The following is a 13,547-nucleotide window of genomic DNA, read 5'->3' on the forward strand; positions in this document are numbered from 1 at the left end:
ATTAAAACCTACAAAGTAGGAAAAGTTGTCTAATATGACACTATTTTGAATAAAACACAATTGTGTGAAAATCTTTATTACATCAACACAATGATTTTTCTGAAACAAAGGCAAGAAAAATAAAATTTATAGAATAAATAATTTATGGATTATGTATGTCTTTATCACTCATTAAAACATCAGTGGCCCATCACAGAATACCCAGGGGTGAACAATAAAAATTAAATTCAGTTATCTTTAATAGTTTGCCAATTTTCAGTTACATGAAAACCATAGCTTTATGCATAATTTTTTATTGTCCTTATAAAGGTACATTTATCAAGGTAGATGGATATAAATATTTTATGTAACAGTTTGTAAGTTTTTAAATATTTAGACATGCAGATTTGTAATCCTGCTCTGGGCCCCACAGATGTTAGGGATATATTTGCAGGGAAAAATAATTGCCTATATTTTGTGGTAATACTTATAAAATGTATAAATGTGGTCTTAAAAGATAATTACCATATTGAACAAATATGGTACATGATTTATTTACGTGAAGACTGAGAATAGAAATCTGAAAATAGAAGGAATTGAACTCAAATTAAAATCGAGAGCTAAGTGTTGCTAACAGCAGCAAAGGGGGTTCTGTGGAAGAGTAACTCCTTTGCACCCCATTTCACTAGGGGTGAATACCATCCTATTCATCCCGTCCCCCATCTCTGCCAATAACATTCGGGTCTAAACGCTTGCATTTTGCTTTGAGTGCTAATTAATGAAATGCCAGAAGCAGGCCTTAAAAATGCCTGTCTGTGGGAGTATAGTGAGAACCAAGGAGTCTTAAAAGACTCCTTTAGAAATTGTTGCCCTGTCCTGTGAAATGGCCTTCAAAAGAAACCTGAATTATGATTTGTCTTACTTGATACTTTGTCTTCCTGATAATGTTATAATTGGCATCTCTGTCTCTAAACTGTGTAAATTCTTGTCTTGCTCTGTCAATCAGGTTAGAAAAACCCCCTGGTACTCACCCCTTTCCCATCATGCGTGGGAAAAATCCTATCACTGCCAGATTTCTCATTTTCACCAAGAAGTTGAGAATCTCGTCCCATTCAGCAGGACCCATGGCTGCTGTCGCTAGTCCTCACTCAGACCACCGCCAGTGCTCATTCCTGGGCCCCCAGTGACTGCCTGCCGCCTCTCGGGCTGACTCTTCAGTGACTCCTGCTGCACAGCGCTGGCCGTGTTGGGGGAAAACTGCCCCCCTCCCTGTGCTTCCTTCCTGGGAAAGGGGGCCACCTTACATAACCCTGTGTCCCCCTCGGCCCCAGGAGAGGGGCAGAGGCTTTAGCTGATTGCTAAACTCGGGGAGAATGCCTGGGCACACCCAGCCACACAGAGCATGAGTCTCTGCCCAGCCCGCCAGCAGTCTCCGCGGCCTCCAAGGGCCAGCTGCCCAGCCCAGCCTGCAACTGGGGCTTGAACTCCCTCGTTCTGCAGCCCAGTCTGCAAGTGCATTTGACTAGGCTGTATCTGGCCTTTATCAGCCAAAAGTCATCATTTGGCCCCTTGTAGACTCTTTTTCTCAATCTGTCCAGAAGTCAGGTGGTTAAGAGAGGTGCTGTCTAATGAGCGTGTGTTCCAGTCCGAACCAGTGGGCCAGTATGGGCTGGGCCACTCCCATGACCTCCCCAGCAGGGGAATTAGAAAATCCAAATCTGACCTTCTGACCCTGGATACCTACAGCCTTGGGCTAGTCTAGACCTCTTCGTTTTCTCAGCTGGCAGAGAAGACTGCAGCCTGCCCAGGTCACAGGTGTCCCCTCTGGAGGAAGCGATGGACGTGCTGTGGCCATTTCAGTGCAGCTCAGGATGACAGAAACACCAATGTGGGTACAAAGCCAGCCACCCACCTGACTGGGCTGTCCCCCTTTCTGGCTCTCCACTTGGAGGGCAGGAGCCACGTGTGTACATGTCCCTCACGCAGAAATCACTGCAAGTCTCACAGAAGTAATCTCACATTTAATTCCAATGAAGTTTAAAATGGCATCTATGTAAACAAACAAGCTTCTGAGTGAAATGTTACAGCTGCTGGCCCTTGTTTCTCTTAAGTAATGAACCACATTTTCCTTGTTCCTAAATAACCCACCATACCACAAATAACCAAATGCCCAAATCCTGGATGTATATACATTGCTATATTCGATATACAGAACACTTACTATATTTCAATGTTAACCCATATGCACCTTTTTGTTGTTTAACAAAAGCCATTCCTCTTGGTCAGAAAATGTTATTAAATTTTACTTTAACTTGCCGCAGACTTAAGGCATAAATGGGAAGCTCCCGACTTCTGACCCCTGCATTCCCAAGCACAGAGGAAGTCCTGGAACTCCCCATGAGGCCCTGGCCCAACAGGACTGAGGACGGGGGGCCTGCAGCCCTGGTCTGCAAAGAAGACTCGCAGTGAGGCAGAGGAGTCTGGAGCTCTGGTCGGAGCAGCGGGCCATTGGCTTCCAGCTTGGGTCAAAGACAGGAGCACCCGGAGCATCCTTGCCTTGGCCAGGTCCAGGGTGGGGTCCTTTCAGCTCCTCCCTCAAATCTGGCTGTCACACCCAGTGGCTCTAACTTCTCTGAACTGCTGTAAGGTTTGCCGCTGTACCAGGAGTCACATAATTCCCCTGTAAAGGGAAATCAATCTAGGAATCCTACATTGTGATCTCCTCTCTCCCCAAATGCTACGCTACGCTCCTACTTTCACGTTGCCAAGAGCAGAGGCCAAGAGTGGGGATATTTCCAAATGCACGCGTGTGCACTATGAAGGATATGGGTGGAAAGCATGGCTGAGCCTCTAACATCCCTTAATCCCCTTAGTCTCATAAACCCAGCATTTGGGGAGACACGTGCTTATGGCGCTTGAAACCATCATTCATCAAACGACGAGGTAAACCATTTTCTTCCCATTGATGTTTCTGGTCTTCAGCCCCAGATACCGGCGGTTATTCTTCTCTGGCTGCCCGTACAGCATGTCGACAAAGAACTCGGGCTCGTCTTTGGCCCTCGACTCGGAGGTCTGAAAGCCAAACATAGTTCTTAGCTTGCGACACAGGTAGGTCATTGCTTCCACTTCATCTGACGGTTCCTCGTACACGGGCTGCTTCATCTCCTCATAGGCAGACAAAATCACTGCCTGAAATAAGTTGATCAAGATGCAGATCATCACCAGCATGAAAGATGAGAGGAACAGGACCCCAAGAATCCTGTTGTGGGAAAATTTGGTGTTCTGGAAAGCTGAAACACAATAGGAAAATATGGTCTGTGTGGCATGAATCAGATTACTGTAGTTCCACTCATGCTGCCCGAACACCAGGTAACCGAAAGCCATGTATACAAAGAAGTACACGGACACCACAAATGCCATGTGGCAGATGCCAGGAAGGGCCACCTGGATGGCCCTCTGAGCCAGGCGCACATCGTAGAAGAATCTGGAATACCTGAGTGTCTTCAAAATTGTCAGAAATAACAGGAAACCCAAAATTATCCTCATGGTGTGATCTACTCGAGAAACTGCATGAAAGGGAATGAAGTTTTCGGGGTTCGACAAGTAGAAGTGAATCATACCGGTGGCCAAGAAATGCTTCCTGAGAAAGAGCACAATCAACACAGTAAATATGCATTTTAAAGCAAAGTTGAGCAAATTATATACACTTCTCACGTAGGAGGCTCTTTCTTGCATGATGATATAGCCCTCGTCGACAATGTAGGCTAAGAAAAAAATGAGAATGGCCACATACAAGTAGATTTCTGCTGAAGTTTTTCTGTTGAATTCAGCAAGTGAGAAAGAGTATAGAGATATGCTGGTGTTGACAACTCCTAACTGCGAGACCTCAAATATGACTGAAATGCTACAGAACAGATTTACATCTGGATTGAAAGTTGTTAATTCCAAGATCACAGCCCACGTCTTCTCATCAAGCCAATTGCTTTCTTGAAGTTCTTTGAGCCTCAGCGTGGAATTAAACTTCTGCTGCTTCGGAAAAAAGTAGAATGCATATCCTCCTGATCCGTAGGTATATAATGTCCCATAGGAATAATACAGCCATTGCTTTCCTTCACGCTTATAAGTAAAACCATTGGTATTCTTGTGTGTGCGCTGTTTATCAATTTCATTCCAAAAGCTAGAATAGTCTTTTGTGTCTTCTGGGTCGATGCCATATTGGGGATGACAACGAATTTCTCCTTTGATGTTGTTCTGCACAAAGTTTTCAGCAGGTAGACAGGTTTTTTCACCAGACTTTGCTCTCACTTGCCTCATCAGTGGAAGGCCAAGGATGGTGGACGAGCTGTCGAGAAGGAACGCCGGATTCAGGTCGTCGTGTAACAGAGGCAGCAGCACGCTGTTCAGCCATCGGTAGATGTCTTCCAGCTTAGTCACCGCAGCAAGGTCCACGGAGAACTGATCGCGGAGAAACTGGTTGTAGTAGAAGCTGTCGGTGTGGCGCAGCAGGCCGACGAGGACCAGCAGAAGGGCCAGGAAGATGAAGTGAGTCGTGAGGTAGCTCAGGAACAGAAGCGCTCTTCTTTTGATCCTCTTCTTTCTTTTGAATATTCTAACTTCGTCTTCCGTGAGGGGCTGGTACATCCTCGTGCCCCGGATTTGCCGGATGTGGTCGTGTAGCCGCCTCGTCGCCCCTGAGCTCTTGTTCATTCTCCGCAGCCTGATCTCCGAATAGTGATACCTGGTTGACCACGAGAGGTTTTTACAGTACTTGGGCTTATTTGTCCTGAGCCCTGACCAGAGTATGATTTTGAACGGCTGCACCAGAAAGACTGACTGACAGAATGAACAAAAACAAGCAAAGAGCCATTCTGTTGACTTCTCGTAGCCGTAAGTCAGCCCATAAAATACAATGAAGAAGGAGGAGGTGCTGGAAGTGGCAAAAACCAAGAACCATGCCAGGTAAACACACCACCAAGGCAGGACGATCAGGGGCTTTTTTTTAGGTTGGGGAAGATCCTGCTGGGAAGAGTGCTCCTCGGAATGATCACCTTCATTGTCCTCTCTGTTGCTGTTGTTGTTGGAATTTGCGTTTGGTCTGTGGGTCTCTGGGGCCTTGGTTTCTGCTGTCTCATGCTGGCGCTTTGATCTCAAGGTGGCTTTAACAGAAGGCTTAGGAAGCCCAGGCTTTCGCCTAGACGCAGGCCTCGCCGTCTCGCTGGTGTGTGTCGCGGCGGTTTGATAAGCATGCCACTTTCCCAGACGTTCTTCCCAGTGTCCACCACCTTCTGACATCAGAGGATGCTTCTGAGGAGACACCTCCTCTAGCTTCACTTGCGGTTTCTTCTGGGAATAGGTGAACAAAAAGGTTATTAATAATTGCACAGGGATTGTAATTAAGACACTTTCAATTCCTATCATCATTGATCTGATGTAGCGCCTCTCTCTCGACTCAGTTTGTTCTTTCCTATTTAGATTAAAGAACATAATGTTACAAACAAGAGAACTTAGCAACATTGCTAAACAACAGGACAATCTTTGGAGCCTGTTGAATGGTTTAGGAACGACATTAGCGAAAATGGAGAACCACATGTGGTTTTTCCCCAGCTTATTGTTCACATCTATAAAGAAAAAGTCTTTTCTGTTCAGAGGCTGATCTGGGTGGGTAACGTGAAATGTTCTGTCCAAAGTGGTGTCAATAGAAAGCCATTTCCGGCATATGAACAGCCAAATGTGTCTGCTAAACAGATTTTCCACTTTGATTCGACTTAAATACCAACTAGGTGCCTTGCCCTCATTGTTGTGCCACACACGGATGGAATGGATGTCCCCCAAGTCACTTTTTGTTGTTAGGAGGAAAGTGCTGATACTTCCTCGGTAGAGAGTTTTAAAATGTGGATGGCTTAAACAGTGCACATCACTGGTGCTCGCTGTGCCCCTAAGCTGCACAAAGACGTCGGCTCTGGTCCCAGCCCCACAACGACTTCCTGTAAAAATAGTGACCAAGTAGCACATGTTATCATAAGGATCATTATCAGGTAGAACTATCACATGTTCCCGAAGAAACTGGTCCATTTCATCCCTGTGCAAGGCCCAGAAAGCTAGGACCATGTACAGGAATATGATAAAAAGCACAGTGAAGAGGGTCACAGGGTTTTGGTAAACATTCCTGATGACCTGTAACTGCAGATCCACGGGGTTCGGGACCACAATCACCCTGGCCATCACGTAGCGGGTGTGCAGGTGAAGGTTGGTTAGCCTGAGTGTGCCCGGCTGCCGCCTGGCCCGCACCACGTGCCTGCAGACACAGTGCACCTTGTGCCAGGTGGTCTTCTCACCGAGCACACAGCTGTCTTCTCTCCACTCGCTCTGGATCCCATGCATGTCCAAGCACTGAATGCTGAAAAGAGAAATCCTCACTAGCCTGTCACTGGGCTTTATGACAAAACGAGGTGCCCGCAGAACCACGGACACGGCACACTGGGACGAGTGGCTGCGTTGAGCTATGACCTGCAGCAGAGACAGTGGGAGGCAAACCACACGGGCTGCCTTCACCGTGCAGGCGGGGTCAAACAGGGCACTCTGGCTGGCAACTGGAGGGATGTCATGAGGCACAAGGAAGGTGGCGACCAGAGCCGTCGGGGTGACCTGACTGCCTGCGTACACCAATACCTCGAACAACACGGTCACTTCAGTCACAATGTGGACCAGCACCTCCCTGAGTACTCTGCTGTCCACTTCAAAGCCAAACGCCCCTGTTGTCTTCTTCAAGGCCCCGTCAAGCTCATTGCTGGGTCCCACTGTGAGATTAAAAGCTGCAAAGGTCAAGTTTTTTCTGACCAGGTACACTTCCACTACATCGGGCGTGATCTCTATCACAGTACCGGTATCTGCGGCTCCTGTCATTCTGAATCCAACCACCTCCACTGAAGCGCTTTCTCCAGCATTTAACCAAGGAAAAGGGTCCTCTGCAAACTCACAAAACATCGTAGAAACTGGAGCATTTGCAGGCAGGGCGGGAACACTGCTCACATTGAGTGCTGGATAAAAACAATTTCGGCAGCGTTCCTCGTTTCTGAAGACCTGGGTAACCTTCCACTTTTCAACTTTCTTGACATACATGTTAAAGTTGGGGGTTCTCATGACAGTGGTTTCAGTCCCTGGCACTTTATTAGCCAGTATTGTGTCTGATAGAGATTCTATTACATAGAAAGGATCTTTAACCACTTTGTAAGGAACAGTCAGTTTAAGGATATTGGACAAACTTGTTAATATTCCAGTGCTCACAATTTCTATTCGTTCAGAACTGAAGTGTTTATCTTTTTGTTGATACTCTTGCAGGGCTTGATTTGCTTGCCATATCCTCACTGTGGCATGTTTCTGAGCAACTCCAGTGAGTTCAAAGGGTTTCTGGGTTAATTTGGCAATAGTCGTTACTACCTGGCCAATTTCCACCAAAGTGCTTGCAGGAAGAAGGAAAGACTGATTGACAAGGTGTTCTCGGAGACTGACTTTTTCACCTTGGAGAGGTAATTCAGTTTTCATGTTATTCAAGACGGAAGCTACTATATACATTAAGTAACCTGCAGGTAAAAAATCCTGCTTTTGAAGCAAAGTAGATAGCAGTGAACTTGGCCCCTTGGTGAGATCGAGTAACTGACGCAACACAGTCTTTGATGAGTTTTTGTCAGTAGGAGCCTGTACGGTGGCATACAAAGTCACCTGAGCAAAAGCTCCTAGAGAGTCATAAACCTGAGCATATATTTTCATGGCATAATGATTAGCCAACACACCAACAGGAAGAAAGGAAGGGGGTGCTGTGGGCTCAGTACCCAAATACAGGATGGTCCCCAAGGTGTTCTCTTTTACTGAACTGATTTCACCAATGCTGTGCAAATCAGAAACAATTATTTTGTATGTAAGAGGGATGTGCTTGTCCTTAAAATTACTACACTGGACAACAAATTTAGTAAAAAGTGCAATTCCTTTAGCTGGATTAATTTTGCATTCTCCAATTTGAGGGCCATGGTTAGTAATAAAGAAATGCCTGAAGACTGAGATATCTCCACTCCAACTTGCTACATATAGAGAAGCCGAAAACTCAGCTTCCAAAAAATGACTGAAAGCAAAAGCTTTTATAGACAAATAAGCACTATTCCTTCCTGTTACTGTTTGCCCCATCCAATCAAATAGCACTTCACTGCCCAAAGAAGACAAAATTGACCATTGATAGAAATCACGCCTTGCACAATTTGTGCAATTTAAAAACAAAGAAAATCTATCTGATATAATTAAAGTTCGATCACAATTTTCAGTACATGACACGTGTGCGATAGCTCTTGGTCCTTGGAGCACATGCACTCTTTTATCAGAAAACGCTGTTCGGAAACCCTTCTGTATCACCATTCTGAAAAAATACACCTGGGCACCTTTAAGTGTTTCTGGCAAAAGTGTTAACACAGGGCCAGAGGCCCACGGCCACTGGAGATTGGTCTGCTCTGGGTGGCAGACTTCCTTGCTCATCACCATTATCTGGTCTTCATGGTAGTTCCGTGGATTTGTGGTGCAGTGCCAGAAAAACCGGAGTCCCTCTAATGGGTCGTCGGCCTCTGGGTCAGAGGACGTTGCTCCGTTCAGAATCAGCTGGTCTTTGAAGTTCACGGTCATGCTGGCATTCCCAAGAATAACGGCCTTCAGGGGACGTCTGACAACGCAGACGTAGATGGAGTCTGAGTCTTGCACTCGAGGCATTCTCGGATCGGATGTGGCGATGGACACGGTGAGGTTAAACACGTACACCCCCCAGGGTAAAGAAGAGCGGGGGATGCGTATGAATAATGGATCGTTCTGTATCTCGAGCTGTGCTATTTCCAGAGGTCGCGTCCAGTCGGGCACATCGTTCACGGAGGGCACCGAGAAGACCTGCCAGTACACCTCGGTGGCCTGGGCAAACGGGCAGTCATACTGAGCGGTGGCGTTGAGGGTGGCGTCGTCCTTCCTCGACAGGAACACGGGAGCGCTGTGGTTGTTCGTGTTGATCTTCACCTGCTTGATAACGCAGGATCTTATCTGGCAGGACACGGAAGACGCCATGGCTGTGCGGTTGGACGCGTCCACGGCTTCCAAAACAACGGGCGTGGGGCCGTCCGTGGGACACTGGGTTTGGGCCACGAAGCCGGAGTAGGGGCGGGGGTCGACGGGCGGGACGCGGCGGGCGGAGGGGCGCGCGGCGGCGGCGGCGGCGGCGGCGGCGCGGCGGGCGCGGGCCGGCCGGGCTTCCCCAGGCCCGAGCAGCCGCAGGCGGAAGGCCCAGGCCAGGGGCGCGAGCGAGCGCGGCAGGCGGGCGGACCACGCCAGCGAGAGCCGGCCGCGGGGCGCCGAGACGCGCAGGTCCACGTGCGCGGGCGCCGCGGGGCCCGGCCGGCCGCGGAGCAGGACGCGCACGCCCAGGCAGTACCAGCCCGGGGGCCGCGGGGACGCGCGCCGCCCGCCGCCCGCCCGGCCCGGCCCGCCGCGGGGGAAGCAGAGGTCGCGGCCGCCGCTCAGGAGGACGCCGCCGTCCCGGGCCGCGCGGCGCCGCAGGCTGAGGCGGGTGCGGCCGCCGCGCTCCCTCCGGCCCGGGCCGCCCCTGAGGAGGCCGCCCGACGGCGAGGCCGGCGCCCCGGAGACGGCGGCCCGGGCTCCGCGAGGAACCGGGGCCGGCGGGAGCAGGCCCAGCGCCAGGCCCAGGCCCAGGAGGAGGAGCGCGGGCCCAGGCCGCATGGTGCCCGCCCGGGAGGAGCTGGGAGGGCGCCGGGCGGGCCCAACGGCCGCGGGGGCGCGAGAGCAACGGGGACAGTGGGGCATCCGGCATCGAGGGTCACGGGGCAGAGGGTCTCAGCGACGGCGAGGTCCGGGGTGCGGCAGGGACAGCGCGGTGGGGGGGATTCCGGGGTGCGCCCCCACTTCTCGGTTCTCATGGCGTGTGGGCCCCAGGATCAGGGGTCGCTGCGTCAGCTCCGTTTGCAGACCCGCAGAGCAGGCTTTTCAGCAGGAATCCCACTCCCTTGGGAAAACCAGTTACAAAACACTGGAAATCAAGTGGGAACTGTGAGATCCCTACCCACCACCCCCTCCCGGCCCAGGGAGGTCTCACTTTGGGCTTCTTTCTTTGGCTTTATTGTGCTGGTTTTCTGGTTTCCTCAGCTGAAACCTTAGGTCATTGGTTTTAGGTCTTTCTTTTCTAGTGCATTTAAAGCTATAAATTTCCCGCTACACCCTGCTTAACTGCATCCCATGTTATTTGTTGTATTTTTGTTATTCAATTAAAAATATTTCTAATTTCCCGTTTTGACCCATGAATTATTCTAAATTATTTAAAAATGTGTTATTTGATTTCCAGATTTTTGGAGTTTCCCTCGAAATGTTATGGTTATTAATTTCTAATTCAATTTTGTTGCATGTGGTCAGAGAATACATTCTGTATGATTTTCATTCTTTTAAAGTTATTAAGGTTTATTTTAAAGCCCATCATGTGGCCTGTCTTGGTGTATGTTCCATGTGCACTTAAAAAGAATGTATATTCTATTGTTGTTGAGTGTTCTATAAATTATATGTGTGATGTTATAAATTGGAGTGTTCAGTTAGATCAAGGTGGTTGGTAGTGTTGCTCAGATCTTCTGTCTTTTCTGAATTTTTGTCTATTAGTTGCTGAGAAAAATCTCTCCCACTGTGGCTGTGGAATTGTCTCTTTCATTTTTTTTTTTTTTTTTGAGACAGAGTCTCGCTCTGTTGTCCGAGCTAGAGTGCCGTGACGTCAGCCTAGCTCACAGCAGCCTCAAACTCCTGGGCTTAAACGATCCTACTGCCTCAGCCTCCCCAGTAGCTGGGACTACAGGCATGCGCCACCATGCCCGGCTAATTTTTTATATTTTTTTATATATATATATATTTTAGTTGGTCAGATAATTTCTTTCTATTTTTTTTTAGTAGAGATGGGGGTCTCGCTCTTGCTCAGGCTGGTCTCGAACTCCTGAGCTCAAACAATCCACCCGCCTCGGCCTCCCAGAGTGCTAGGATTACAGGCGTGAGCCACCACGCCCCACCTCTTTCATTTTTTAATTCCATCAATTTTTGTTGTATATTTAGGGGCTCTATTTATTAATGTATACACATTATTGTTTTTTTTCTTTCTGATGAGTTGCCCCTTTTATCACCAGGAAATGTCTGTATTTCTGATAATAATCTTTGTTTCAAAGTCTAATTTACCTAATATTAAAATACCCACACTAGCCCTCTTATGCTTATCATGTATGTGGCATCTTTTTTTCATTCATTTACTTTCAACTTATTTATGTCTTTATATTTAAAGTGGTCTTTTGTAGGCAACATGTAATAGAGCTTTCTTTTAATCCAATCAATCTCTGCCTTTTAGTTGAAGTATTTATACCATCACTATTTAATATAATTATTGATATGGTTGGATTTAGGTCTATACATTATTATTTGTTTTCCTATTATCCCTTCTGATTTTTTTTCTTTCATTCCCCCATTTAGCATTAGCCATTCCACACATTTTTCGAGCACCTAGCATGTGCCAGACATTTTTCTAGGCACTAACCCTAGTCCCAATTCTCATAGAACTTTCATTATAATGGGGGTGATCAAAAGTAATCAGGCCTAGATTTAATGTGTACGATTTTGGATGTGATAAGTGGTGTGAAGAAAAGTAAGGCAGGGTGAGTGGTCAGGAGTAGGGATCAGAGAGGGCAGTCAGGAAAGTCCTCTCTGAGGAGATGCCATCTGAGCCTGCAGATCTGCGTGAAATGAGGGAGCAAGCTCCGAAAAGAGCTGGGGAATAGCATTCCTAGGAGAGGGAACCGTAAGTGCGAAAGCCTGGGGGCAGGAAGGAGACAGAGGTTAGTGGTGTGGCTGGGGTGAGCAGGGGGGAGAGGGAGTGGTGGGAGATGTAATTGGAGACATGGCCAAGGTAGAGCAGGCAGGGCTTCTAGGGTCAGGTAACTAACACACTTGGATCTTATCTCAAGTGGATTGGGAAGCCTTCTGAGGATTTTGGGCAGCAAAGGGGCCTGATCTGATTTCCATTTTGCAGGCAGCGTCCTGCTGTGTGCGAACTAGGTTGTAGGTAGCAGGAGTGAGAGAAGGGTCCAGTGAGATGAAGGGGCAGGCCTGACTGCTGGAAGAACACCAGGTATGCAGGTAAGTTGATCTTGACTTGGTTTGGGTTTGTGATGGGGGAGGTGGTGAACAGCAAAGGATTCAGAAAAGACAGCACTTGTTAATGGTTGGATGTTAGCAGGACCGGCTATGTAATTTTCAGAGCCCTATGCAAACTGAAAATGCAGGGTTCCTTGTTCCAAAATTACTAAGAATTTCAGGACAGCTAAGGCAGAGCATTAACCCAAGCATGAGCCCTTCTAGGTGTGGGGCCCTGTGTGACTGCCCAGGTGCACACCCGTGAAACCAGCCCTGGATGTCAGATGTGAGTGAAAAAGAGCAAACAAGGATGACTCCACTTCTGTTTTGGTCATGTCATGTCTGTTAGATCTGTCCAGGAAGGAGTCTGTATTTCGCTGGACCTCAGGAAATTGCTACTTTGATGGATCAAACATGGTCACATGTCAGCAGTTTCCTGTGGGTCACTCTGATCTAAGTCTGGTATTTAGTGGTGCCATGGACTGAATATTTGTGTCCCCCCTCCCCAATTGAAGCCCTAATTGCCAACATGATGGTATGTGGAGGTGGTAATTAGGGTTAGTTAGGTCATGAGGGTGGTGCCCTCATGATGGGATTAGTGGCCTTATAAGAGGAGAAATCTCTCTCTGCATGCGCATGTACCAAGGAAAGATCTGCAAATCAGGAGGAAGGCCGTCACCAAGAACTCAGCCATGCTGTTACCCTGATCTTGGACTTTGAGCCTCCAGAACGTGAGAAATAAATTGTTGCTTAAGCCACCCAGTCTGTGGGATTTGGATGGCCACCACAGCTGACTAGGACAGGAAACGTCAGGGCTGGAGACTCAGGTTGGGGTCAGAGATTGCATAGGGAGGAGGCACCATGGAGGAGTAGACAGACCATGGAGCCCCCCAGTATCTAAAGGTCAAGCCAAGGCAGAGACGGAGAAGGAGGGGCAGTGGGGCAGGAGAAGACTGATGACGGGGTGGAGTCACTGCAAGAGGGTTTCAAGAGTGTGAGGACAGCTGTGTCAGATGTGGCCAAGGTCAGGGAGGTGAAGTGGGGAAAGTGGCCCCTGGATTTGGGAACAGGGAGGTTTTTGGTGTCCTGGACAGGAGCAGTGTCAGTAGAGTGGTGGGACAAAAGTTTGAGTGGGGTGGAGCAGGGGGAATAGGAGGGAGATGAGGAGTGGAGAAGACCACATACGATTCTTTGGGTAAGTTTTGCCTACATGGTGGGGCAGAGAAGTGGACAGGAGACAGAGGGGAAGGGGGCGCAGAGAGAAGGGTATTTTTCTTGATTATAAAATAGCTAAGACGTACAAAAAGATTTATAAAATAATAACCCCAGCATGTGCCCATGCCTCAGCTAAAGAAATAAAACAATTCCAATATGGT

The 13,547-nt window shown here is 48.2% G+C and overlaps 1 protein-coding gene across 1 annotated transcript; it reads right to left on the bottom strand.

Moving 5' to 3' along the window:
• Positions 1-2,058: 2,058 nt before the first annotated feature.
• PKDREJ (polycystin family receptor for egg jelly) lies at positions 2,059-10,558 on the bottom strand. Its single transcript, XM_069490462.1, has one exon. It carries the CDS (start codon positions 9,820-9,822, stop codon positions 2,911-2,913), a length of 6,912 nt encoding a protein of 2,303 aa, XP_069346563.1. The 5' UTR covers positions 9,823-10,558; the 3' UTR covers positions 2,059-2,910.
• Positions 10,559-13,547: the final 2,989 nt, after the last annotated feature.

This window comes from Eulemur rufifrons, chromosome 16, assembly GCF_041146395.1.
Source record: "Eulemur rufifrons isolate Redbay chromosome 16, OSU_ERuf_1, whole genome shotgun sequence".
NCBI lineage: Eukaryota > Metazoa > Chordata > Mammalia > Primates > Lemuridae > Eulemur > Eulemur rufifrons.